At 41.4% G+C, this 22,781-nt stretch overlaps 1 protein-coding gene across 1 annotated transcript in view; it reads right to left on the minus strand.

Annotated features, from left to right (window-relative positions):
* The window catches only part of cdk6 (cyclin dependent kinase 6), a 38,594-nt gene extending 20,185 nt beyond the window's left edge, over positions 1-18,409 (minus strand). The window contains exons 1-5 of the mRNA XM_086171416.1: positions 18,342-18,409; positions 17,893-18,085; positions 16,646-17,027; positions 14,368-14,503; positions 9,775-9,942 (exon numbers count right to left, since the gene is read on the minus strand). Coding sequence (XP_086027542.1) covers positions 9,775-9,942; positions 14,368-14,503; positions 16,646-17,019 — 678 coding nt within the window. The 5' untranslated portion in view covers positions 17,020-17,027; positions 17,893-18,085; positions 18,342-18,409. The remainder of the gene's footprint in view (positions 1-9,774; positions 9,943-14,367; positions 14,504-16,645; positions 17,028-17,892; positions 18,086-18,341) is intronic.
* Positions 18,410-22,781: the final 4,372 nt, after the last annotated feature.

Raw genomic sequence — 22,781 nt, forward strand, 5'->3', positions numbered from 1 at the left:
ATCGGTGCAAGATGGCGGTTTACCACCATTCCAAGCAGGCAAAACTCATGAACATGAACCAAAATCACACACTGATTGATTTATAAGTTCAAAACCAATTAACCCAATGGTGCAATCACCATTAATATGATGACATTAAATGGGTTGCTAACCTGGAGCTTCTAAAGTTTTTAATTTTTTTCACACAAAGTCTATTGTTTTTTTATTCCAATGTGGTCAAATTACAGTTCTACGCTACTGTAATTTCCAGGCTAGAAGCCGCAACTTTTTTTTTTACACGCTTTGAACACTGCAGCTTCGACAATGATGAAGCTTATGGACTTTTTGAAGCTAATAAGATTCATACCGCCGAAACATTTAGCATCGTCACATTGGCCCAATGAAATGACATTGAAATTCTGAGGCTGTTCAATTCTGACACTGAGGAAGAATACTGATGGTTTTAATGCGCAGGAGGAAGACAAAAGTTGTGATCAGTTGGAGTAGGACAAAGTGGGGATAGAAAAATAAGAATAAGAACAACTTTATTTATCCCGAAGGAAATCGCTGTGCCAGAGTTTCAAGTAAAACATAACAATAATAACTAATAGTAGGAAATTGTAAAAAACAGGATGGATGGATGGACTTTTCCTTGTGTTATTCATTATTAATCTTTTACATCAGCCGTGTTACAGGCACTATTCGGAAAAGGCATTTCCTGTACGTATTTGTTGATTTTACCAGTATGTATTTAATTGAAAGTTTTAAAAAAATGCATCTGTCTAATTATCTCATGTTACAACATCGACAAGGGCAGCCTATATATCTATGTATATATGTAACTGGTGCGGTTTTTATTCAGGTGTGCTCAATATGACATAAATCACGATATATTTTACAGAAAACAACTGAAAAAGCGAGTGCAAATTTTGGTTTGAGTGATCAGTGGTGAGGCAAGATAATATTTAGATCAGATATAGATTTCTTGCAATCCTTAATCGCCCTTGGTTGAAACTAAGAAACTTGTTTTAATCAAAAACACAATTTTGGAGGATCCAACTTTTTCAAGGTCTTTCGGATCAACCACATCTGATTTTCACACCTGCCCATCATTCAGGGTAGTTGCGTACCATCATAAATGCAAGGGACTCAAGTGTCCCTTCCGTCATCTAGATCAGGGGCCTCCAACCCCCAGTCTTCGGACCAGTACCGGATTATTTGGTACCGGCCCGAAAAGAAAATCTTTCCTGGTACAAATTGTATTTTTTTTTTTTTCATCAGACCTTCTGGACCTTACTTGGAAAAAGGACTGTTTCTGTTTCGCGCCATTTCACACATCAGCTACCACAAGCTAGCCCTTGACAAAAGAGCCAGAAACAAAAGTCGCTTTTTTGAGAAGACACAAGCAAACGATGAGACCGCAGATTTGCGATAGCTGCATTTAAAAGATAATATCAAGGGTTCATCACAAAAAGTTATACAAAAGCTCTGCGCCCAAAATGCATTATTTGCGACGAAACCCCAAAACCGCTTTGCCACATTCAGACAGAACACCGGGCGCTAAAAGACAAAATTATTGTTATTTGCTAATATAAACGGCAATCATTGCATTCAGATTAAATACTGTGAACTATCAAGTTTTTATTATTTGAAACATTTTCATGCATGAAACTGGTCCCTGGTACAAAAAAGCTAAACCCATGCATGGCGTCTCCTGCTCATACTCTCTTCCTGAGTGACATGCAGCACAATAAGTAGTTGCACGTACGCGCACGCCAATTTGTCATAATCTATTAAAATCCAGGCGACTGCACCAGCCCCCAAAAGACACCATACTTTGCACCATGCTGCTAGCTCAAAAAAAAAAAAAAATAAACTAGGTACTTTTTCCATGCAACTTGCTAACATCACTCACATTGTCATTTTAGACATGCTTAATGAGTCATTTTGAAAGTGAGAGAAGTTCTCCGAAGCCCATCTGTCTACCAGTAACAGGAGCACTGGGTGACTAAATAAGTAACTGCTGATCCGTTGGGCAAAGGGGAAGATCCTTTCAACAGTATTTATTTTTGTGTATATGAGCACATACCATGCAGTTTATATCTACTTTTATTAGCTAGTGGAACCCATTAATGGATGGATATTGAATATTTTTGTTTAGTGTGTGTGTGTGTGTGTGTGTGTGTGACAGGGAATCACAACAAGAGGACTTTTCATTTCTAATTTCAGATTTAGTGCTAAAGCATGCACATTATTTTTTTTTTTTTTTTGCATTACCAAGGAAAAGAGCGGTGATGTTTATTTGATGTGTCTGTGGGTGTGACTGTGTAAACACATTAATGGACTTGACTTCCTTCACCCAGGTCTCAGGGTGAATTTTTTGATAATGTTAGCAATGTCATATCAGAATTGTCTTTGCAAGTCATAAAAATTTAAATTAACTGATAACCATGGTGGGGAAGTGGTTAGCACTTCTGCTTCATAACAAGGTGGTTCCTAGTTTGAGTCCCACTAGGGCCTTGCTGTGTTGAGTATATATTCCCCAGTTTCCTCATAGCAGTCCAAAAATATGCAGTCGGTTAACTGAAGACTTTAAAAACGGCAAGATGTGTGAATAAGAGAGTGAACAGTTGAATGGATCAATATGAGGTCCTGCAATCAACAGGCAAACCAATCAAAAACACATTACCTAACAAAAAAAATGAACAGTTGGTTGTGAGTTGGGTGTGGAAAATGGCTGGTATAGCAGCATTTATGTATTTTGCATACATAAAATAAATTACATCTAGTAAAGTTTAGCTATTCAGTGTAAAACAAAAGGAGCGAGCAGCCAGGGTGGGCCATTATGAGCAAGGAACATCCAAAACTGTATTCATAAGCGGGGATGTTGTTGAACCTTTGCACTGCATACACAAATAGCCTGACAGATATGGATAATTTGTGTGATAACTGAATTTAGTTAGCTGGATTACGTCCCTTTGAGATTAATTTTATAAAGTAATGTTTACACACTGAATTATGTCTCCATAGCCCGATGCCCCTTGAGTGCAAAATAAAGAAAGCATTAAAAAAAAACTGAAGATAATCCAAGAATGTAAAACAATAAAGTTTAGCTCTTTGCGAGCCCTTCGACATTCCATTTCATTGTCTTCCCAAAACCTCCCTCAGTGGGTTTATCTGATCGTCGGAGACATAAAACTGGACGTAAAAGTGCCGAAAAAAGGTACTCTCATCTGTTCCATCAGTGTCTGAGGGTTTCCCGAGACAGAAAAGACCCCTTGCCTCTTGCTTTGCACAAGAAAATCTCATAATTTCCGACTTTGGCGCGTGCTGATGAGCAAACGTCTCATTGGATACATACATACATACATGTACAGTGGGAAGAACAAGTATTTGATACACTGATGATTTTTCTGCTTTTCCCTCTTACAAAGCATATAGAGGTCTGTAATTTTTATCTTCAACTGTGAGTGACAGAATCTAAAACAAAACATCCAGAAAAAAAAAAAAATTGCATTTTATTTCATGACACAAGTATTTGCTACATCAGAAAAACAGAACTTCAGATTTATAAAAATAATAAAAGACACCTGCCCATAAATTCAATCAAATTCTAACCTCTCCATAATGGCCAAGACCAGAGAGAGACATCAGGGATAAAATTTTAGACCTGCACAATGCTGGGATCGGCTACAAGACAATCGGCAAGCAGCTTGGTGAGAAAGCAAAAACTGTTGGCACAGTTATTAGAAAATGGAAGAAGTTCAAGATGACGCTAACTCTCCATTGGGCTGGGACTCCATGCAAGATCTCACATGAGGAAGGTGAGGGATCAGCCCAGAACTACACGACTGGACCTGGTCAATGACCTGAAGAGCGTTGGGACCACGGTCTCAAAGAAAACACACTACACCTGTAGCCCACGCAAGGTGCCCCTGTTCAGGCTAGCACATGTCCAGGCCCATCTGAAGTTTGCCAATGACCATCTGGATTATCCAGAGGAGGAATGGAGGAGGGTCATGTGGTCTGATGAGACAAAAATTGAGCTTTTTGGTCTAAACTCCACTCGCTGTGTTTGGAGGAAGAAGGATGAGTCCAACCACAAGAACACCATCCGAAGGGTTAAGCATGGAGGTGGAAACATCATTCTTTGGGGATGCTTTTCTGCAAAGGGGACAGGATGACTGCACCGTATTGAGGGGAAGATGGATGAGGCCGTGTATCGCAAGACCTTGGCCAACAACCTCCTTCTGTCAGTAAGATTCTTGAAGATGGGTCGTGGCTGGGTCTTCTTGCATGACATGACCTGAAACACACAGCTAGGGCAACTCCGGAGTGGCTCCGTAAGAAGCATCTTAAGGTCCTGGGGTGGCCTAGCAAGTTTCCAGACCTGAACCCCGATAGAAAATCATTGGGGGGAACTGATAGTCCATATTGCCCAGCGACTGAAACCTGAAGGATCTGGAGAAGATCTGTATGGAGGAGTTGGCTAACATCCCTGCTTCAGTAAGTGCCAACCTGGTCGACTACAGGAAACGTCTAATCTCTGTAAGTGCCAACAAAGCTTTCTGTACCAAATATTGAGTTCGGTTTTTTCTGATGTATCAAATACTTATATAGTGCAATGAAAAGCAAATAACTTAAAAATTGTAAAATGTGTTTTTCTGGATTTTTGTTTTAGATTCTAGAGTCCCTATGATGAAAAAAATTACAGACCTCTCCATGCTTTGCATGTGGGAATAACTGGAAAATCAGCAGTGTATCAAATACTTGCTCTCCCCACTGTATGTATGCACGGACACACACACACACACACACACACACACACACACACACACACACACTAACCCACTAACCCGATGACCGCCATTGGTACCGATAACCTACAGGGAACCAATGGAAACTGGGCGACTGTAGGTCAAAGAAGGACAGGAAGCGTGTTTGGAAGCAGCGAGAAAAGGGGAAAGGCAAAAGTCTGGAACTAAAGTAGGGATTTAGAATATTGGGACTATGACAGGAAAAGGTAGAGAGTTGGCCAAAATGATGTAGAGAAGGAAAGTGGATATACTGTGTGTCCAGGAGACCAGGTGGAAAGGTAGTAAGGCTAGAAGCTTAGCAGCAGGCTTTAAGTTGTACTATCATGGTACTGACAAGAAGAGAAATGGAGTAGGAGTTATCTTGAAGGAGGAGTTTGTTAGGAATGTTCTGGGAATGAAAAGAGTGTCAGATAGACTTATGAGTCTAAAACTGGAAATTGAAGGTGTGATGCTCGATGTTGTTTGTGACTATGCCCTGCAATGAGGACAATTTGGACAGTAAGGAGGGAGAGAATGACCTGTAGGGGTCGGCGAAAAAGAGAGATAAAGATGGAAAGGATGTGCAACAGGTCCGGGTGATTAAGGATAGCGAGGGAAATGAATTGGTAGATGCTAGAAGAGTAATGGGAAGATGGAAAGAGTACTTAGAGCTGATGAATGTGGAATATGAAAGAGAGAGAAGGGTAGAAGAGGGGACTATAGTCGACCATAAAGTAGCAGAGATTAGTAAAAGTGAAGTGCGGAGGGCATTAAAGAGGATGAAGAGTGGAAAAGCAGCTGGTCCCGATGATATTCCTGTGGAGGTGTGGAAGCGTCTAGGAGAGGCAGTGCTAGAGTTTCTGACTAGTTTATTCAACAGGATCTTAGAGCGGCATGATCCCTTAAGAATGCAGATGAAGAGTGATGGTGACTATTTTCAAGAATAAGGGGGATGTGCATTATTATGGCAACTATAGAGGGATACAGTTGATGAGCCATACAAAGAGGGCATGGGAAAGAATAGTGGAAACTTGACTGAGAGTAGAAGTCAGCATTTGTGAACAGCAGTATGACTTCATGCCTTGAAGGAGTACTACAAATGCAGTATTTGCTTTGAGAATGCTAATAGAGAATTACAGAGAAGGCCAGAGGGAGCTGCATTGTGTTTTTGTAGACCTAGAAAAAGCATATGACAGGGTGCCAAGAGAGGAGCTCTGGTATTGTATGAGGACATCTGGAATGGCAGAGAAGTATTTAGACTGGTGCAGGACATGTATGCTAGCTGTGTGACAGTGGTGCTGTGTGCTTCAGCTGTAACAGGGAAGCTCAAGGTGGAGGTCAGCTATGAGCCCCTTCTTGTTTACAGTGGTGATGGACAGGCTGACAGTTGAGGTTTGACAGAAATCTCCATGGACAATGATGTTTGCAGATGACAATGTGATTTTTAGTGAGAGGAGAAAATAAGCTGAGAAAAATCCAGAGGTGGAGGTTGCCTTGGAAAGGAGAGGAATAAAGATTAGTTGCAGCAAGACAGATCTGTGTGTGAATGAGAGGAACTCAGGTGGAATGGTGCGGCTACAGGGAATGGATATCAAGAAGTTGGAGGGTTTCAGGTACTTGGGGTCAAAAGTCGAGAGCAACAAAGAGCGTGGAAAAGGTGAAGAGACGGGTTCAAGCAGGTTGGAATGGGTGGGAAAAGTGTCAGGGGTACTATGTGATAGAAGACTATCAGCCAGAATGAAAGGAAAGGTGTACAAGACTGTGGTGAGACCTGTGATGCCATATGGCATCGAAACAGTTCAAAAAGACAAAAAGACAGAGCCCAATAGGTCTCTGAGGTAGAGGTGGAGGTCGCAGAGATGAAAATGCTAAAGTTCTCTTTGGGATTCCCCAGGATGGATAGGATCAGGAATGAGAATCAGAGGGACGGCTCATGTTAGATGTTTTCAAGAGAAGGTCAGAGAAGCCAGACTGAGATGGTTGGGTCATGGACAGAGGAGGGATAGTGAATATATTGGTAGACGGATGCTGGAATTGGAGCTGCCAGGCAGGAGGTCTCATGGAAGACCAAGGAGAAGATTTGTGGAAATAGTGAGAGGATCTGAAGGTAGTTGGTGTGGGAGAGGATACAGAGAAGAGGGTTATATGGAGAAGGTTGATTTGCTGTGGCGACCCCGAAAGGTAAAAGCTGAAAGGAGAAGAATAATGTGTGTGTGTAGGTAGGTAGGTAAATCGAGTTAAGAGTCCCCTGATTGATCGATCAATTAGGGGACTTTTAACTGAAGCATACGTCTCTTCGTGATTGCTGGATATTTTGTTCATATTCGCTCAATTTTACATTTGCTGAATACAATGCTCGAGTGTGTACCCAACATTGCAGCAATGTTGAACAGGAAAAGCACAGGAGTACCCAAGGAACTGTCCTGTCTCCATTCCTCTTCACCTCAGTCTTCCGGTCCAACTTCGGTACAACTTCCGGTTCCTGCCACCTCCTGGAGTTCTCCAATGACTCTTCCATCATTGGATGCATCAACGATGACAACAAGGAGTGCAGAGGTCTGATCGCAACCAGAACCACCTCCTACTCAACATCTCCAAGACACAAGACCAAGGAGGTGGTTGTGGACTTCCGGAAGAATCAGAGGAGACGGGTACCAATCACCATCCAGGGTGACAGTCCACTCCTACATGTACCCCGGGGGCCACATCAACAATAAACTGGACTGGTCACACAACACTGATGCACCTTACAGGAAGGGTCAGAGCTGGATGTTTTTCCTAAGGAGACTGAGGGTGTTTGGCGTCTGTAGCTCCTCAACAACTTCTACCAGTCTATGGTAACCAGCTCACTCTTCTTCGCTATAGTGTGCTGGTGGGTCGGTGCCAGGAGCAACAGGCTCAACAAGATAGTGACGAAAGCCCGCTCAGTAACGGGACTGAATCTGGACCATCTTCTGGAGGGTGAGGGACAAACTGGGAGCTATCCTGGACAATCTTTCCCACCCCCTGCATGAGGAGCTGATGGCCAGCTTGTTCAGCAATCGGTTCATCCCACCCTGGTGCAGAACTGGACACTTCAGACGCTCCTTTGCGCCCACGGCCATCAGACTGTATAACGGCAGTCTGGACGGCACACAACTGACTGACTGGCCGCTACCACAACCTCACTACCTCAGCCATCCACATGTCATGCCCTGACTCGGCTGTCTTTCTTTATCCCTGTTGGTCCCAGCTTATGGGGATCAATAAAGTTTATCTTATCTTAAATGACCATAATATAATGCCCTGATGCTGTTAAGAATTGCAAACTCAAATTTCAATGGAGTCGGGATGGTGTGTAAAATGTAAATGAAACCAAAGTAATACGATTTACGATTCCCTTCCAACTTATATTCAATTGAGTACACTAAAGAGACGAGGTATTTATTGTTAAACTCATTTTTTTCCCCCGACTACAACAATCCCCCCCCCCCCCCAAAAAAAAGAACCTGGTGCGCAGTTTCATCCAGAACAGGTTAGTGTCATGACTTGGTATGGGCTTGTTTGTTTTTGGAAGTCATGGATGTTGTGTTTTCAAGGCTAAATAAAAGTGGAAAAGGACCATTCAAATTGTTATCGCCCCATCTGCAATTCTATGGGGTGGGGGTTTGGCCTACTTGTACATCTTTGACGGCGCCATTAGTGCTGAAAGGTACATATGGATTTTGCAGCAACAACATACGCTTGAACAATTTGTGTCCTCTGTTCCCTGACATGTTGCAGACATCCAATGACTAAAAAAAAAAAAAAAAAAAATCAATTGGTTTGAACATATCCATAACTTTAATATTTTGTTTCATATTACGTATGGTAAAATATATTAGTATCTTTGCAGTGTGTTCAATTGATAATAGGTACAAAAAGATTTGCAAATATTGTATTCTGTTTTTTTTTACATGACGTCTCAGCTTCGTTGGAAATGGAGACTTGTGAATCCAGCAGCTGAAGGTGGAACATTTCCAAGGTCCGTGCCAAAGCCGATCAGTTTCGGCAAACATTTTGTACAAAACATATTGTATCAAATGTCATCGCATTTTTCCTTTTTGAATATATAAAATGTGACTTTGTCACCAGATGAAATTCTAGCAATATACATTTATAAAACCCAGTTATTTTACTTTCCCACTTACCTCCTTGGATGCACTACTTTGTGCAATCCTTTTACTATCATACTTTATGTTATTTTATTGCATGAAATTCTAATGGATAAATCCCATAAATGCAAATAGTGTTGGAAGTGTAAAATTTGTTGTTTGTTTGTCCAACTTGCCTTTAAGGGCTAGGTGAAAAAAATTCAGGGTATTGGGAAAGTACTGTTATAATCAATATACTTCAAGTCTGCATAGAATTGGTGAGATTAACTGCATTCATTGCAATTTTCAATATTCCAAAAAACCGTCAAAAAAAAAAAAAAAATCCCCAAACATGTTGGATATATTGGAGATGCGTTAATATTGCTCTCAGTCCATTTTGCCAGACATGCCTTTCCCTTTTGGTCAATCCGCATTAGAGCTGTAACTTGAAATGAAAGATTAAGTATTTTAAACCTAGTTTTCGTAGGGAACTTAACGCTGGGCTGTAAACGTGCAGTTTCATTGTTAACATCCACAAGGGAGCACTGTAAATGGAAGTTGGTTTTTATTTGCTAGAACCCGTCACCCCTTTACCTACTGCGGCGGCAACGGAGAAAAAACTTCCGCTTATGCAGCTGCGCTACATGCAGCTCGGGCGTAATTTCAAAATTGCCCTATTCGACGTTAGATGACCTAGTTTATGCCATAAAATGAGAAACTTAAAAGACTCGAAATTGGATTTTTTTTGTCAGGCCAAACACAAACAAGAAAACAGAAAACCCTTTGTTTTGCTGGACGTTCCTCACGTATTCAATTACTACCATATTCAGGATATTAATGTTTTTTTGGGATTGTCCACTATTTATAGTACGATCGGAACAACTCACCACAGAGGTGAGTGCCATCTGGAAGCTGTAGATGCGAGCTAAACCAAAGTCAGCCAGCTTGATCTGTCCTCCACTGGTGACCAGGATGTTCTGGGGCTTCAGGTCGCGGTGAACCACCCGGTGTGAATGAAGGAAGTCCAGCCCTTGGAGTAGCTGGTACATCATATCCTGTGAGACATCCAAATGGAATGAACAAGGGCAGAGGAGAAGCGTTCTATCTTAGAAAATGCACTCCTGGATAAATCCAAAAATCGATTTGAGTTGGCAAATTTGCAAAAAAGGGCAAAATATTTCAAACATGCAACGACAGATGTGAACGACAAGAATCTGCAAGAATCTTATTCCAGGGTTTTTGCAGCTATCAGCTAATCTAATTCAATTCTTTTAATGCCACTTTAAACACATGTAATGCCCATGTTCAACTGCAAATATGTTTATTTAAAATAATGTCAGCCATTTTGGTCTGGAATAGTGACCATCTGAATGACAATGGAATTTAACTTTTTTGTATGATTATAATGCAATTATAATGACTATAATGGATTTCATTATAAATTATTATTCATTATCTATTTGGCTTCCTTCTTGCTCCACCTCCGGTACGTGTCAGAACACGGGCCGTAAGCAATAGCCATTAAACTGTTCGATTGTCACGCAATTTCCAAGTTATTAAATGTTTGTATAGCCTATTCAAAATAATATGCGAATAATATTTTCCCCCGTCAAATGCTTGAACTTTTAAATTCCGCTAGACATTGAATTTAAGTCTTTTCGATGCTCTTTAAGCCCTTCATTTTTGCTAAATTTAAGGGCTTTATATGCTATTGAATGACCTGCAGAAACACTGTATTCTCACTGAAATGCGCACACACACAACATGCAGAGGCAGAAGGAGCCCTTGATCTACGAACACACAAAATAAACTGGCAGCCTTTCTCATTTAATGCCCAGAAACAGCCCTGCATCCATGAAAAATGTGCTGGACCTGCCAGCATAACTCCCTTCAACTGATAAAATAAAAAAAATAAAAAAAATGGAGAATTAAGGAGTGTTGTTATTATGGGTTATTCCATCTGAAGTCATCAAGGATTACATGGTGAAAATCAAAGTCTAACGCTGAAAAAAAATGGTTGCGACTTTTTTTTTTTTTTTTTATTCTAGTGTTCTGTTTGCCCCCCCGACCACCTCTTGAAAAACACACTCTCTCCTGTAAACATACACACAAGCCCATTACACCCCCCCATAAACTCACTGCCAAGACCTCACAAGTGATATGGACCTGAGCCTGCAGCTCTATTCACTGGCTGACCAGCTGGTGAGGGAGTTAAAAGGAGTCCTGCACACTCGAGCAGATAAATTCAGCGCGCTAGATGCTGCGCCGGCAGTAGAGGGGACGCGCTGCCCCCGAGGAGAGCTGTGGAGACGAGTAGTTGCGCGAGTGTTTTTATGTGGACTTCATGTAATTTATGTGCGTATGTTTACCTTCGCGCGTGAAAACCCCTGTACGAGAGTATACAAACATGTTACGTTGCAGCGGCACAAGAGTGTGTGTGTGTGTGTGTGTGTATGTGCCCTCTGACCAAGGGCAGGAATTATGCATAAACAGACTTTCCTTTCTGTGTCTCCATCCAGCCATGACTGAATGAGAAGGGCAACTGACAGCCAGGGCCATAGGACAGGGTAGACAATTGGTTACTTTTTGCATGTGTGTGTGTGTGTGTGTGTGTGTGTTAGCGCATCTGTGACTGACAGAGGTTGATATTGTAGTACCCCCCCCCCCCCCCCCCCAACCTCAATCAGTATCTCCCCTATCTTAGAAAAGCATTTTAGAAGGCTTCCTTTCAGCAGGTATTGCTAAAAAGCACGAATTTTCTCGAGAGGGACGCTTTTGGACAAATTGAAACATTCAAAAAAAAAATGTCTTCGCAAAAAAGCATAACTTGCAATACACTTGCATTGAAATAATCCAATACTTTAGATGAGAGATGAGAACAACTTTGTTAGTCCCGAAGGAAATTGTTGTGCAAGAGTTTCAAGTAAAAAAACATAACAGTAATAGATGATAGTAGAAAGGAGGAAGAATAAGAAATATAATGAAATATGAATTGTCTTAACTGTTAGCAGTAACTACAAAGATTGAAGATTCCCTGCGGCTGAGGGAAGAGGAATTAAAAAAAAAAAAAAACATCCGATTTTTTACATCCGATTTATGTTCCTATTTTAAGAGGCCTTGTGTCACAGAGCGCAGTATCAGCGTTTTTTTCTAGTCGCATAAAGCTGAATCTAATGGCGAGAGTTACCCGACACACTATTATCTTAAACTGGTTTAACTCAAAACCGCCAAACTGGCTTGGCAAGGAGGAAACTAAATCACAAAAAAAAAAAAAAAAAAAAAAAAAAGGCAACAGATCTAGCCCCACAAAAAAAAATGCAAGATGACCAGGAAAAAAAAAAAGTAGTCGGTCCTTCTGCCCGAGGCAGTCACAACACGGCTTCCTGAGCGAGCCTCCTTTTCTAATGCAAATGTACCAGAGGCAGCCATATTGTTTATTGTAGCCGGGCACAATATGGAACATCTGCCAGTTAGCGTTAGTGTAATTCCCTCCCTATGCTTCATTAACCACCCCTCCTTTATTGGTCTAGAGAATGAAGCCGTGGTAGCTTGGGACTATGGTGGCTGCGGAGGAGGAGGAGGAGGGTGGGTGAGACCCAAGCGCCGACCCCAGCCGAGGAGCACCGCGGCTGGGGTAGCTCGGCTGCTTGATGTCCTTCCAGCTCATTTGATCCCTGGAGGAGAGGCTTTTTTTTTTTTTTTTTTTTTGTCAATGACCGTGCGCTTGGTCTTGAGTCTGAGCGAGCAGGGTGGGTGGCGAGGTGGGTGTGTGTATATGTGTGTGTGTGTGTGGAGGGGGTGGGGGGGCGCACCATAAGGGCGGAGTGTCTGGGTGAATTCCCGATTGAGGTGTTTTTGGTTTTAATAAATACAGGTGATCTGTTGCGGCCCAACAAGATCGATCAAATTTACTGAAATAAAACCGGCGAAAGACCGTAACTATTGTGATCAACAAAAAAAGGGAAATATCCCTCACTTTGTCCCACATATATTTTTACATATATGTGTGTTGTTTTTTAAACAACATTGTCACTTTTTATGTTTTATTTTTGTGTATATGTATGACTGCACTGTCTCCTAAAGAGTTTAATAAGGTACCTGAAATAAAATGTATTATTATTAACTACTGCAGCAGTGTGTGTGTGTGTATATATCACACACACTCACACAAACTCAAACATATACATGCAGACATGTATCCAGATTCTCTTTACACCCTCGAACTGAATACTGCACACTTTCTGGGATATTACTTGACTACATTTGCACTTCTCACTTTGCGTTATTGTATTGTGTGTCAGGTTGTGTGGCAGTTGTTATCCTTCAGGTCAGTACAAGGTGCGACTAGAAAAAACAAAAATCCTTCTATGTGGAAACTTGACTAAGAAGCAGGATACTAATTCCAGAAAAAACTCATCAGATATCAGGATTTGATCAATATTTCTTAAAGCAGCCTATATACTGGCACACACACACAAAGCAGCACAGGTATTTTTAGGTTATAAATGAAAAAAAATGTTAAAATTCTTCTTTTTCCGAACCTCAGGGGCGAGCACTTAAGGACCGTCAGTCGGCATTTTCTTGAAATGATGCAAATTGTGTTACATGGGTCTGATTTTTATTTTTTTCCAACCTCAAAACTCTGAACCACAAATGCAAATACTTTGCAAAAAGTTGTAGTACTTTTAGTAGTAATATTTACTACTACCAAACATAATCTCCAGTTATAGAGTACGATATATCGGAATAGATAGTTGAAATATTTTGATCTCGGGTTTGATTGGTCTACTCCCCTTTCCATTAATTAGATTTATCTATGTATGGTCGTATGGGCTGCGTCTCACTAATATTACAGTTCAGGTTTTTTTTTTATTAATCGCAAACGAGGCCAATATTGAATTCCTATATAAATTTAAATTTCGAATACTTTATCAATCCACCTCTGCATTTTTAGCACGTCACAGGTGACCCTAACCTCATTTCGGTTCTCACACCACCAATTAATATACTAACATGCATCGACAAGCCTTAAAAAAACCATACAATCCACTAATATACAAAGTATGACAAATATTACCCACGAGATCTATTCATATGTATGATTTTAGAGTTCAAAAATTCTACCGTCTCCATCCACACTGGGACAATTGTCTGGCATAAAAAGATGCCTTCATTTTGCTCTTAGCAATTTCTAAATAAGAGAAAAATAACATTTTTCCACAGCAATTATTCCAGAAATAGCAGACTAGGACTGGTCTTAAAATGGCAAAAGAGTAATAATAACAATAATTAGAAAAGGAAAGCTTAAAAATCAGAATGAAATTCTCTGCAAAGTACAAACAAACCCCCCTTATTATGAAACGATTTTTTTTTTAATTTTTGACATTTCTGAAAACTTTGATGGACAACCATTTTTCTTGCATTGGTCGGCCTCGCCTCCAAAAGGACGATGTTTACGGGTCAGTTTGAAATCAAGTTACCTTAATGGTTTCAGGTGGCACGCCGGGGTCGGGGGCCTTCTCTAGATAGGTCGTCAGGTCCTGATCCACGTGCTCGAAGACCAGGGTGAGTTTGGTCTCGCGGTCGGTGCGAGAGACCGTGCACACGTCGAACAACCTGGAAATACAGGAGGCGGGTACGAATCAATACGACGGATTTCGCTGCTTGGCATAACTTCCCATAAAAGATGGAGTCGCTTCGTAAAGGTGGGCATTCTAACCTTGTTACGTGCTACATTATTAAAACAAATGACTGGGTTCATTCACTTTATTCCTTCACAATAAAACACTGAAGTGAGGAATAAATTGGAAACACCTAAGATCCATAACATACATTTGAAGCCTTAAAAAAAAAAACGGTAAAAATTAAGGAAACTGTGTACAATATTGAATATACAGTTGGCCACATAAGAATGAGCTTACAGGAAATTACTGATGTCAAATGTGTTCATTTCCTCTTTGACGCCAGAAAACACATGAGAATTAGTAAAAAAACCTCCCGATCAATCCAAAGGCGACCAGAAGGCATCAGCACTAATACAACGCCTAATATCTTCTGGGAAGTTTGGCAAAGCCTTTCGGCGGGTTCTTCATCCGAAGATGTGGCTACATTGGTGGCCATGTTGGTTATTCATTGAACAATTGCAGATATGAGGTTTTCTTACGTTTTTTTGACCCATATTTAGGGCATTCTATGGTAATTATTGCACTTTGATTCGGGAACTTTGTGAATCCAGCAAGTAAACTCAATGAAATGCAGGAAGTCCCTTAACGTTATTTTATAAACCACTCGCAAACATTTGTTTCGGACTTTTTTTCTTCTGCAGACACAAAATGCAAAGACCAACAAGTCCACCATCGGCCAAAACCGGCTTTCAAAAAATGTGTTGTTGGAGCTCAGAACAGACGATCGGGCCTTTCAAAGACACAACCGGGTTTGCAAAGCCACCCTTTCCATCCAATCTTGAGACGCATTTGGCTAAAATGTGCAGCCGTGTGATCGACAGGATCGGGAAAACCACTCTGAGCAGATACCTGGTGGTGTTTGCCCTCATGCAAGAAAAACAAACCATTGTGATCCCATTAAAGACTCGCTGAACATTATCTAGTCTTATACACTTTTGCTCAGTGTACTTCTTTAAGCGTCTGAAATGTCTAAAAGGAGACAAAAACCAAGCTAACACCGTGCAAAGTACCATCATATAAACACAATACTGGACTATTGACCTCAGTGGGGAAGGTTTGGAACGAAATTGAAAGAAAACGGCCGGTGGTCTGCGGGGGGAAATAGCTTTCGAGGTGAAATGAAAGTCATTGCTTGGGATTAACTGAGCTTTAGGTGTAAAAAAAAAAACAATTCAATCATTTAAGTGGAGAAATTTCAGGAACAAATACTTGTGATGGTTTCGTCAGACGAGGAAAAAAAGAAGGTAATTGATGGTGGCTTTGGGGTGATCGATAAGATCTTATCTGATAGCATATATTCGCATCAAACATCTGTTTCGAATCCCGTTTTTTAATCTAATAACCTATAGTCGTTTGGGTTTGTTCGTATTTTTCGGTTTTACTTGTGATCAAATTGAGATTCAAAAGATTTCGCTTCAGGCCAGCCCTTTTTTTTTTCTTTCCAAAATCGCATCAGCAGAGTCGGGCACAATAACACGGGGCTTTATCTTTCCAGAGGGCGGAAAATGATCTCGATCAATGATAACCTATAGTCGTTTGGGTTTATTCGCATTTTTCGGTTTTACTTGTGATCAAATTGAGATTCAATAGATTTCGCTGCAGGCCAGCCCCTTTTTTTTTTCCAAAAAATCGCATCGGTCCGGCACAATAATACATGGCTTTATCTCTCCAGAGGGCGGTAAATGATCTCGATCAATGATAACCTATAGTCGTTTGGGTTTATTCGCATTTTTCGGTTTTACTTGTGATCAAATTGAGATTCAATAGATTTCGCTGCAGGCCAGCCCCTTTTTTTTTCCCAAAATCAGCAGAGTCGGGCACAATAATACATGGCTTTATCTCTCCAGAGGGCGGTAAATGATCTCGATCAATGAACCGAAAGCTGAAATGGGAGACCAAGATCCAGATTCTGTAAATGGAAAAGACGCGATCCGATTTTCGGTCAGACTCGCATGCGGGTTTTCTTGCATTTCCGACAATCGGAGGCTATCCAACGTTCAAACGGGGTTCCCCAAATAGTGTTCCCCGGGGCGGATGAGTGACAGGAACCTGCTGCCCACCTTCCACAACATACCTGACAACATTAGGATGCTCGAAAGCCTCCAGCTGCCTCAGTACCGCCACCTCCCGGATGGTTGAGAGAGGCATCCCTTCTTCCTCCGTCTGGACTCGAACTCTTTTTAGGGCCACAAAGCGACCCCCATTCTTTAAGTCTCTGGCTTTATATACTTTCCCATACGCTCCTTCTCCGATCTCGGCCACTGGCTCGTATTGAGTACCGATGCTGTCCTTGTCCATTTTTGCTGACTTTTTTTTTTTTTTTTTTTTTTTTTTTTCTCCTCCTCTCGTCTCCGGTTGAGAAAATATTGCGGGGAATCCCGGAGATGGTGACGCCGAGCCAGGGTTTCTCACAAAGCCATATTCATAGCCAAAGAAAAGTCGGCACATCCAAATGCCTGGATGACAGGAGACACAGAGATGGGAGAAGACAAGCGGTTTTGTAACATTTTTTTTTTTTTTTTTTTTAAACGGGGTCAAACTGCGATCCGTGCAGGAAAGTCCGAATGGTTTAATTCCGATTTGCGATCGATTCCCCCGGTTTCCACTCCTCCGCCTCGTTGTCGAAACGCTAAACGACACGGAAACGATCCGCTTTTCGATGCATTTTAACAACAACAACAAAAAAAATTATAATAATACGAAAAAAAAAAAAAAAAAGTGGCGCAGCTGGGGGTGGGAGTTTCGCAGCAGACGTGGAAAAAAAAGGGAAATCGCACGTTTAAAAAAAAAAAAAAAAAGATCACGGTGAAAAAAAAATATATATACACGATCGTGGACGAGGACGTCTCCTTTCCACCCACCCACCCACCCGGTAAATAAAGCAGGAACGTGGAACTCGTCCCACACCCACACCCACCCGTTTCTGTGAACTTTCTGTTTGGGACGACACAAGCTCGGCGAGCACGTGGCTTGTCTACCGCTCGCATTGTCTGAAAACTTCCTCCAGCGCCAGTCCCTTTAAAAAAATAAAAAAAGCTAAAAAAAAAAAAAAAATTTAAAAGAGAATCAAACAAACGACGAGTAGTTAAAAAAAAAAAAACTTTTCTCTCTCGGTGATTTTTTTTTTTTTTTTTTTTTTTTTTTTTGGCGAGCGTGTTTGTAAACTAGCACACGACAAACAAAAACAATCGAAGCGCACCGAAAACTCGGAAAATACGCTGTTCTTTCAAGCTACCACGACAAAAAAAAAAACCATTTTTTTTTTAAATCTTTTATCCTTCACCCCCCCCCCTTTTTTTTTTTTTTTTTTTTAATGTTTACCTTCGATTTTAGGCTTTCTCGCAACGTCGGCATGTCCGCGTAAAGCGTCGGAAGGCACCGGAGTCTCCAAACGGGCGACGGACGCATCGCGGTCCACACGGTCCTCCGTAAATGCGGCGGGGTGGCGGGGGGCCACACAGGACGCGTCGTGCTCTAACCCCCCATCCCTCAAGGACTGGCGCACCGGCGAGGGCTTGGGACGCACGGAGGAGGAGGAGGAAGAGGAGGAGGAGGAGGAGGAGGGGGTTGTTAAAAAAAATTGCGTTTGCGTGGGATGCACGGGGACAAAGGAACACCCCCCCCCCCTCCTAAACGCTCTTCTTTATATTTTTGGCTCTTTTCTTCTCTTTTTTTTTTTTTGCACACACACCCCCAAACACACACACACACATATATATATATAAATATATATATTTATATATGCCTCCCCCCACTCCAATGCAACTTACAGCCTCCCTCAAGCCGGCGTGAGCCCCGTCTCTCCCCGGCTTTCCCACGCCGGCTGAATGTGGTCTGACCCCCTTCAGAGAGGTTTGACACGGAGCGAGAACATTTCCGCATTCCTCTCCGGCTACAAAGGGCCCGCCGCCTCGTTTTCGCTCTCTCTCCGGCCCCGGCGGGAGCTTTAACCATTCAGAGTACTCTCCGCGGGGTTTTTTGTGATCCCCATCCCCTGTGTCTGCAACCGGGAACTGGAGGAAGACCTTTCAGTTCATGCGTAACCCAGATGGGTCTGCGGGGGGTTCAGGTTCAAGCCCCCCCTCCCCCCCCCCCCCCGCACCCCTCCGGGGCCCCGATTTTTGCGGGAGGAAAAAAAAGGGGGGAGCTCTTCTGCGCCGGTGGTCTTTTTTTTTTTTTTTTTTTTTTCCCCCGCAGGCTTGTTGTCAAAACAATCACAAAAGGTGGGCACTTTTTTTTATTAATTGCTTTGTTTCTATTTACTTATTAAAATTAAACCTTCTCTGAGATGTTATAGTTATCATCATACACTGCTCAAAAAAAATAAAGGGAACGCTTAAAAAACACATCCTCGATCTAAATGAATGAAATAGTCTTATGAAATACTTTGCTCTTTACACAGTTGAATGTGCTGACAACAAAATCACACAAAAATGATCAATGGAAATCAATTGTATCAACCCATGGAGGTCTGGATTAGGAATCACACTCAAAATTAAAGTGTAAAAACAAACTCCAGGCTGATCCAACTTTGATGTTTTGTCCTTAAAACAAGTCAAAATGAATCTGTGTTGCTTCCTGAGTGGACACTATGATTTCACACAAGTGTGATTGACTTGGAGTTACATTGTGTTGTTCAAGTGTTCCCTTTATTTTTTTGAGCAGTATATTTAGTTTTACATTGCTGACGTGAACAAACGACGCCGACTGTAATTTTTTTTGTCATCCGATAAAATGGAAATTAAAATAAATTAAAAATTTTAACTAATATAATTTTTTTGAGAAACTGACAGTGCTGCTACAACTGTTCACAGTCCCCAAGTGAGTCAGGTCATGAGCTATTTATGAGTCATTTCCATAACGGATACATATGTATGTTTGTATGCATGTATGTGTGTGTGTGTGTGTGTGTGTGTGTGTGTGTGTGTATACATATAATCACACACATTTATATTCCAATTAATACCCCCTGTAAAGTTATCTGTTGCTATTACTGTCTCCGGACAGAGACCTTGTATTCTCACATCCCATTATATCTCCCAAGTTAAGGCAGAAGTACTAAACCCAATATTTATACATATAATATATATTTAATCGTAATCAGTAGAACAGGTGACAAAACTCTTCTTCTTTCGGCTTTTCCCTTCAGGGGTCGCCACAGCGAATCAACCTTTTCCATCGAAACCTATTCTCGGTATCCTCCTCTCTCACAACAACTACCTTCAAATCATCTCTAACCACGTCCATAAATCTTCTCTTTGGTCTTCCTCTGGCTCCGATTCTCCCATTCCGGCATCCGTCTACTACCATATTCACTATCCTTCCTCTGTACATGACCCAGCCACTCCAGTTGTTCCTGCGATAGACTCATTCCTGATCCTATCCATCCTGGTCACTCCCAAAGAGAACCTTAGCATCTTCATCTCTGCGACCTCTAGTTCTGCCTGCTGTCTTTTTATCATTGTAACTGTTTATCGTCCATACAGCACGCCTGGTCTCACCACTGTCTTGTACAGCTTTCCTTTCATCCTGGCTGATAGTCTTCTATCGCATGGAAATTCCTGTCTAACCTCATCCGTCATCATGTTGCCATTCCGATCAACCGGTGGATTTCATTTGGAAGTTGCTTGTTGTTATAATGTCAAGTTGATGGATCTGATGATCAATATTGATCACATCTACTGGAAAATGATATGTACGTACATGTATATACATATACATAAAAACACATGAATTATATATGTATGTACATACATAAGATAAGATAAGATAAGATAAGATAAGATAAGAACAACTTTATTAATCCTGAAGGAAATTGTTGTGCCAGAGTTACAGAAAATATAACAGTAATAAAGAATAAAAAGAAAAAGGCAGAATTAGAAATAAAAATAAACTATAAACTATAAAGTGTCTCAGTGAAACTATAAAGTGTCTTAGTAAACAAGTGATAAAAACTATAAGTGTCTTAGTAACAAGTGAGGTAAGGAGTGCACAATAGTATGATAAAAGGAAAAATTGTAGTGTAGCTGTTATGAAATGAAATATTGCACAGTTCGGAATATTGCACAAAAATATACATATGTGTGTATATAAACATATCAGAATAACTGAGATGGTTCGGTCATGTACAGAGGAGGGATTGTGAGTATATTAGTAGACGATGCCGGAACCGGAGCTGCCGGGCAAGAGGTCTCGAGGAAGACCAAAGAGAAGATTTATGGACGTAGTGGGAGAAGATATGAAGGTAGATGGTGTGAGAGAGGAGGATACAGAGAATAGGGTTAGATGGAGAAGGTTGATTTGCTGCGGCGACCCCTGAAGAGAAAAGCCGAAAGGAAAAGAAGAAGATTGGAATAGCAGCTAGACCTTTTTTTTTCAGACTATCGCCTAAAGGGCACCCGACTTTCCCGCCATTAGATACTAGTCAGCCATAAATTAAAAGTAATCACCCATGTGGTCAGCACCATTCAAAATCTGAATCTGAAATGGTCTTGCTCGCAGTACAAAAAAAAAAAAAAAAAAGAAGATGCTAAAAAGTCAAATATATTGAAGGAATGCTGCTCAGTGGCAATGCACCTTTGAATTTTACGATGAAACGTAACTTTGACGGCGTGATTTTTACTGCTTTGCCGTTGGAATACTCTCAGCCGCGAGCGATGCCGACGTCCGGCTTTTTCAGCGCACTTTTCTGCGATAAGGTGTCACTTCGAGCGCTCAAAAACTAAAGAAAGAATCTGAAATATTTTGATGGTGAAGGCGGAGCCACTTGCTTCATATTTGAAATATTTCATAATTTAAGATCGGAATAGGAAATTCTGCAGTTAATATTCTCCATACAGTCACACCTGGAGGAATCCGATTGGATGAGCGAAACCAGATTCATTTTCGAGCTTGCTGAGGATTTGAAAGCATCACTTAGTCCGGGATCCAAAGCCACCAATCGGAGCTTTAATATTTCATCGACGGGTCGATTCTAAAAACCCGGAGGACAATCGAAGCCTGTTGTGCATCTCAGACATGATTTCCTCTTTTCGTTTGCCGTTTTTGCATTAGACTCAAGCCCGGAGTGTGTGTGATGCACGCAGAGCCCCTTCTCTCTTCTTTTTTATCCTCCTCCCCGGCACAGGCCCCCAGACACAAGCCTCTTTCTGTTGGGGCATCGCCATGGCAACTGGGCCACTAACTTGAGGAGGCAACATAAAAAACCTGCTCTTTTAGAGGACACAGGAACACCTGCTGCCCGCACCGATGGGGTGGGCCGGGGCTGGATACAAAAGCAACATGTAGACACACACTTACATACAAATTCATTCGGCCACAATCGGAGACACAGTTTGTCACACACCTGCATCCACGGCGACATGAACAGAGGATTAGTGTAACACTCAAAGGAGACTCCTAGCTAACGTCTGATCCTGTTAGGTACCGACGTTTTTCCAGCAGCGGCGCACATCGATAGCTCTCAGAATACACATTTACATAAATATCTGGCTTAAAAACAAACGCTCACACATTTTCACTTCTTTATCATAAGTCTTATATTATTTCATATCTGTGTAGTTTATCCGTGCAACGTCGGCTGTCCAGATAGGAAAAAAAATCACGATACCTACTTGTTATAACGGGAATCAAAATGAGAATGAGAATCAGAATACTTATCGATCCCCAAGGGGTAAAGTTGATTTTTGTTGCAAGCAGCTCCTTATCACAGAGTCAAGTGGAGAATAATCAAAATAGAACTCTATATAACATAAAAAAATAAATACAGAATAACTCTTCTAGCATCAGCCAATTCATTTCCCTCTCTATCCTTAATCACCCGGACCTGTTGTACATCCTTTCCATCTTTATCTCTCCCTTTCACCAACCCCTACAGGTCACTCTCTCTCTCTCCATACTGTCCAACCAAGCATACAAGTCATGGTACACCCTTTGTTTTGCCTTTCATACCTCTATCTTTACTTTGCGCTGTATTTCCCTCTACTCCTGTCTGTTCTCGTCAGTCCTCTCGGTGTCCCACTTCTCTGTATACACTCCTGCACTTCCTCATTCCACTACCAAGACTCCTTATCTACTTTCCTTTCAGATGACACACCAAGTACTCTCCTACCTGTCTCTCGGATAATACTAGCTGTAGATGTCCAATCATCTGGAAGCTCTCCCTGACCACCCAGAGCTTTCCTCAACTCCTTCCTGAAAAGTGTACAAAT

This window comes from Fistularia commersonii, chromosome 24 (assembly GCF_037954325.1).
Source record: "Fistularia commersonii isolate RoL2024-O1a breed Wild chromosome 24, RoL_Fcom_v1.0, whole genome shotgun sequence".
In the NCBI taxonomy this organism is placed as follows: domain Eukaryota; kingdom Metazoa; phylum Chordata; class Actinopteri; order Syngnathiformes; family Fistulariidae; genus Fistularia; species Fistularia commersonii.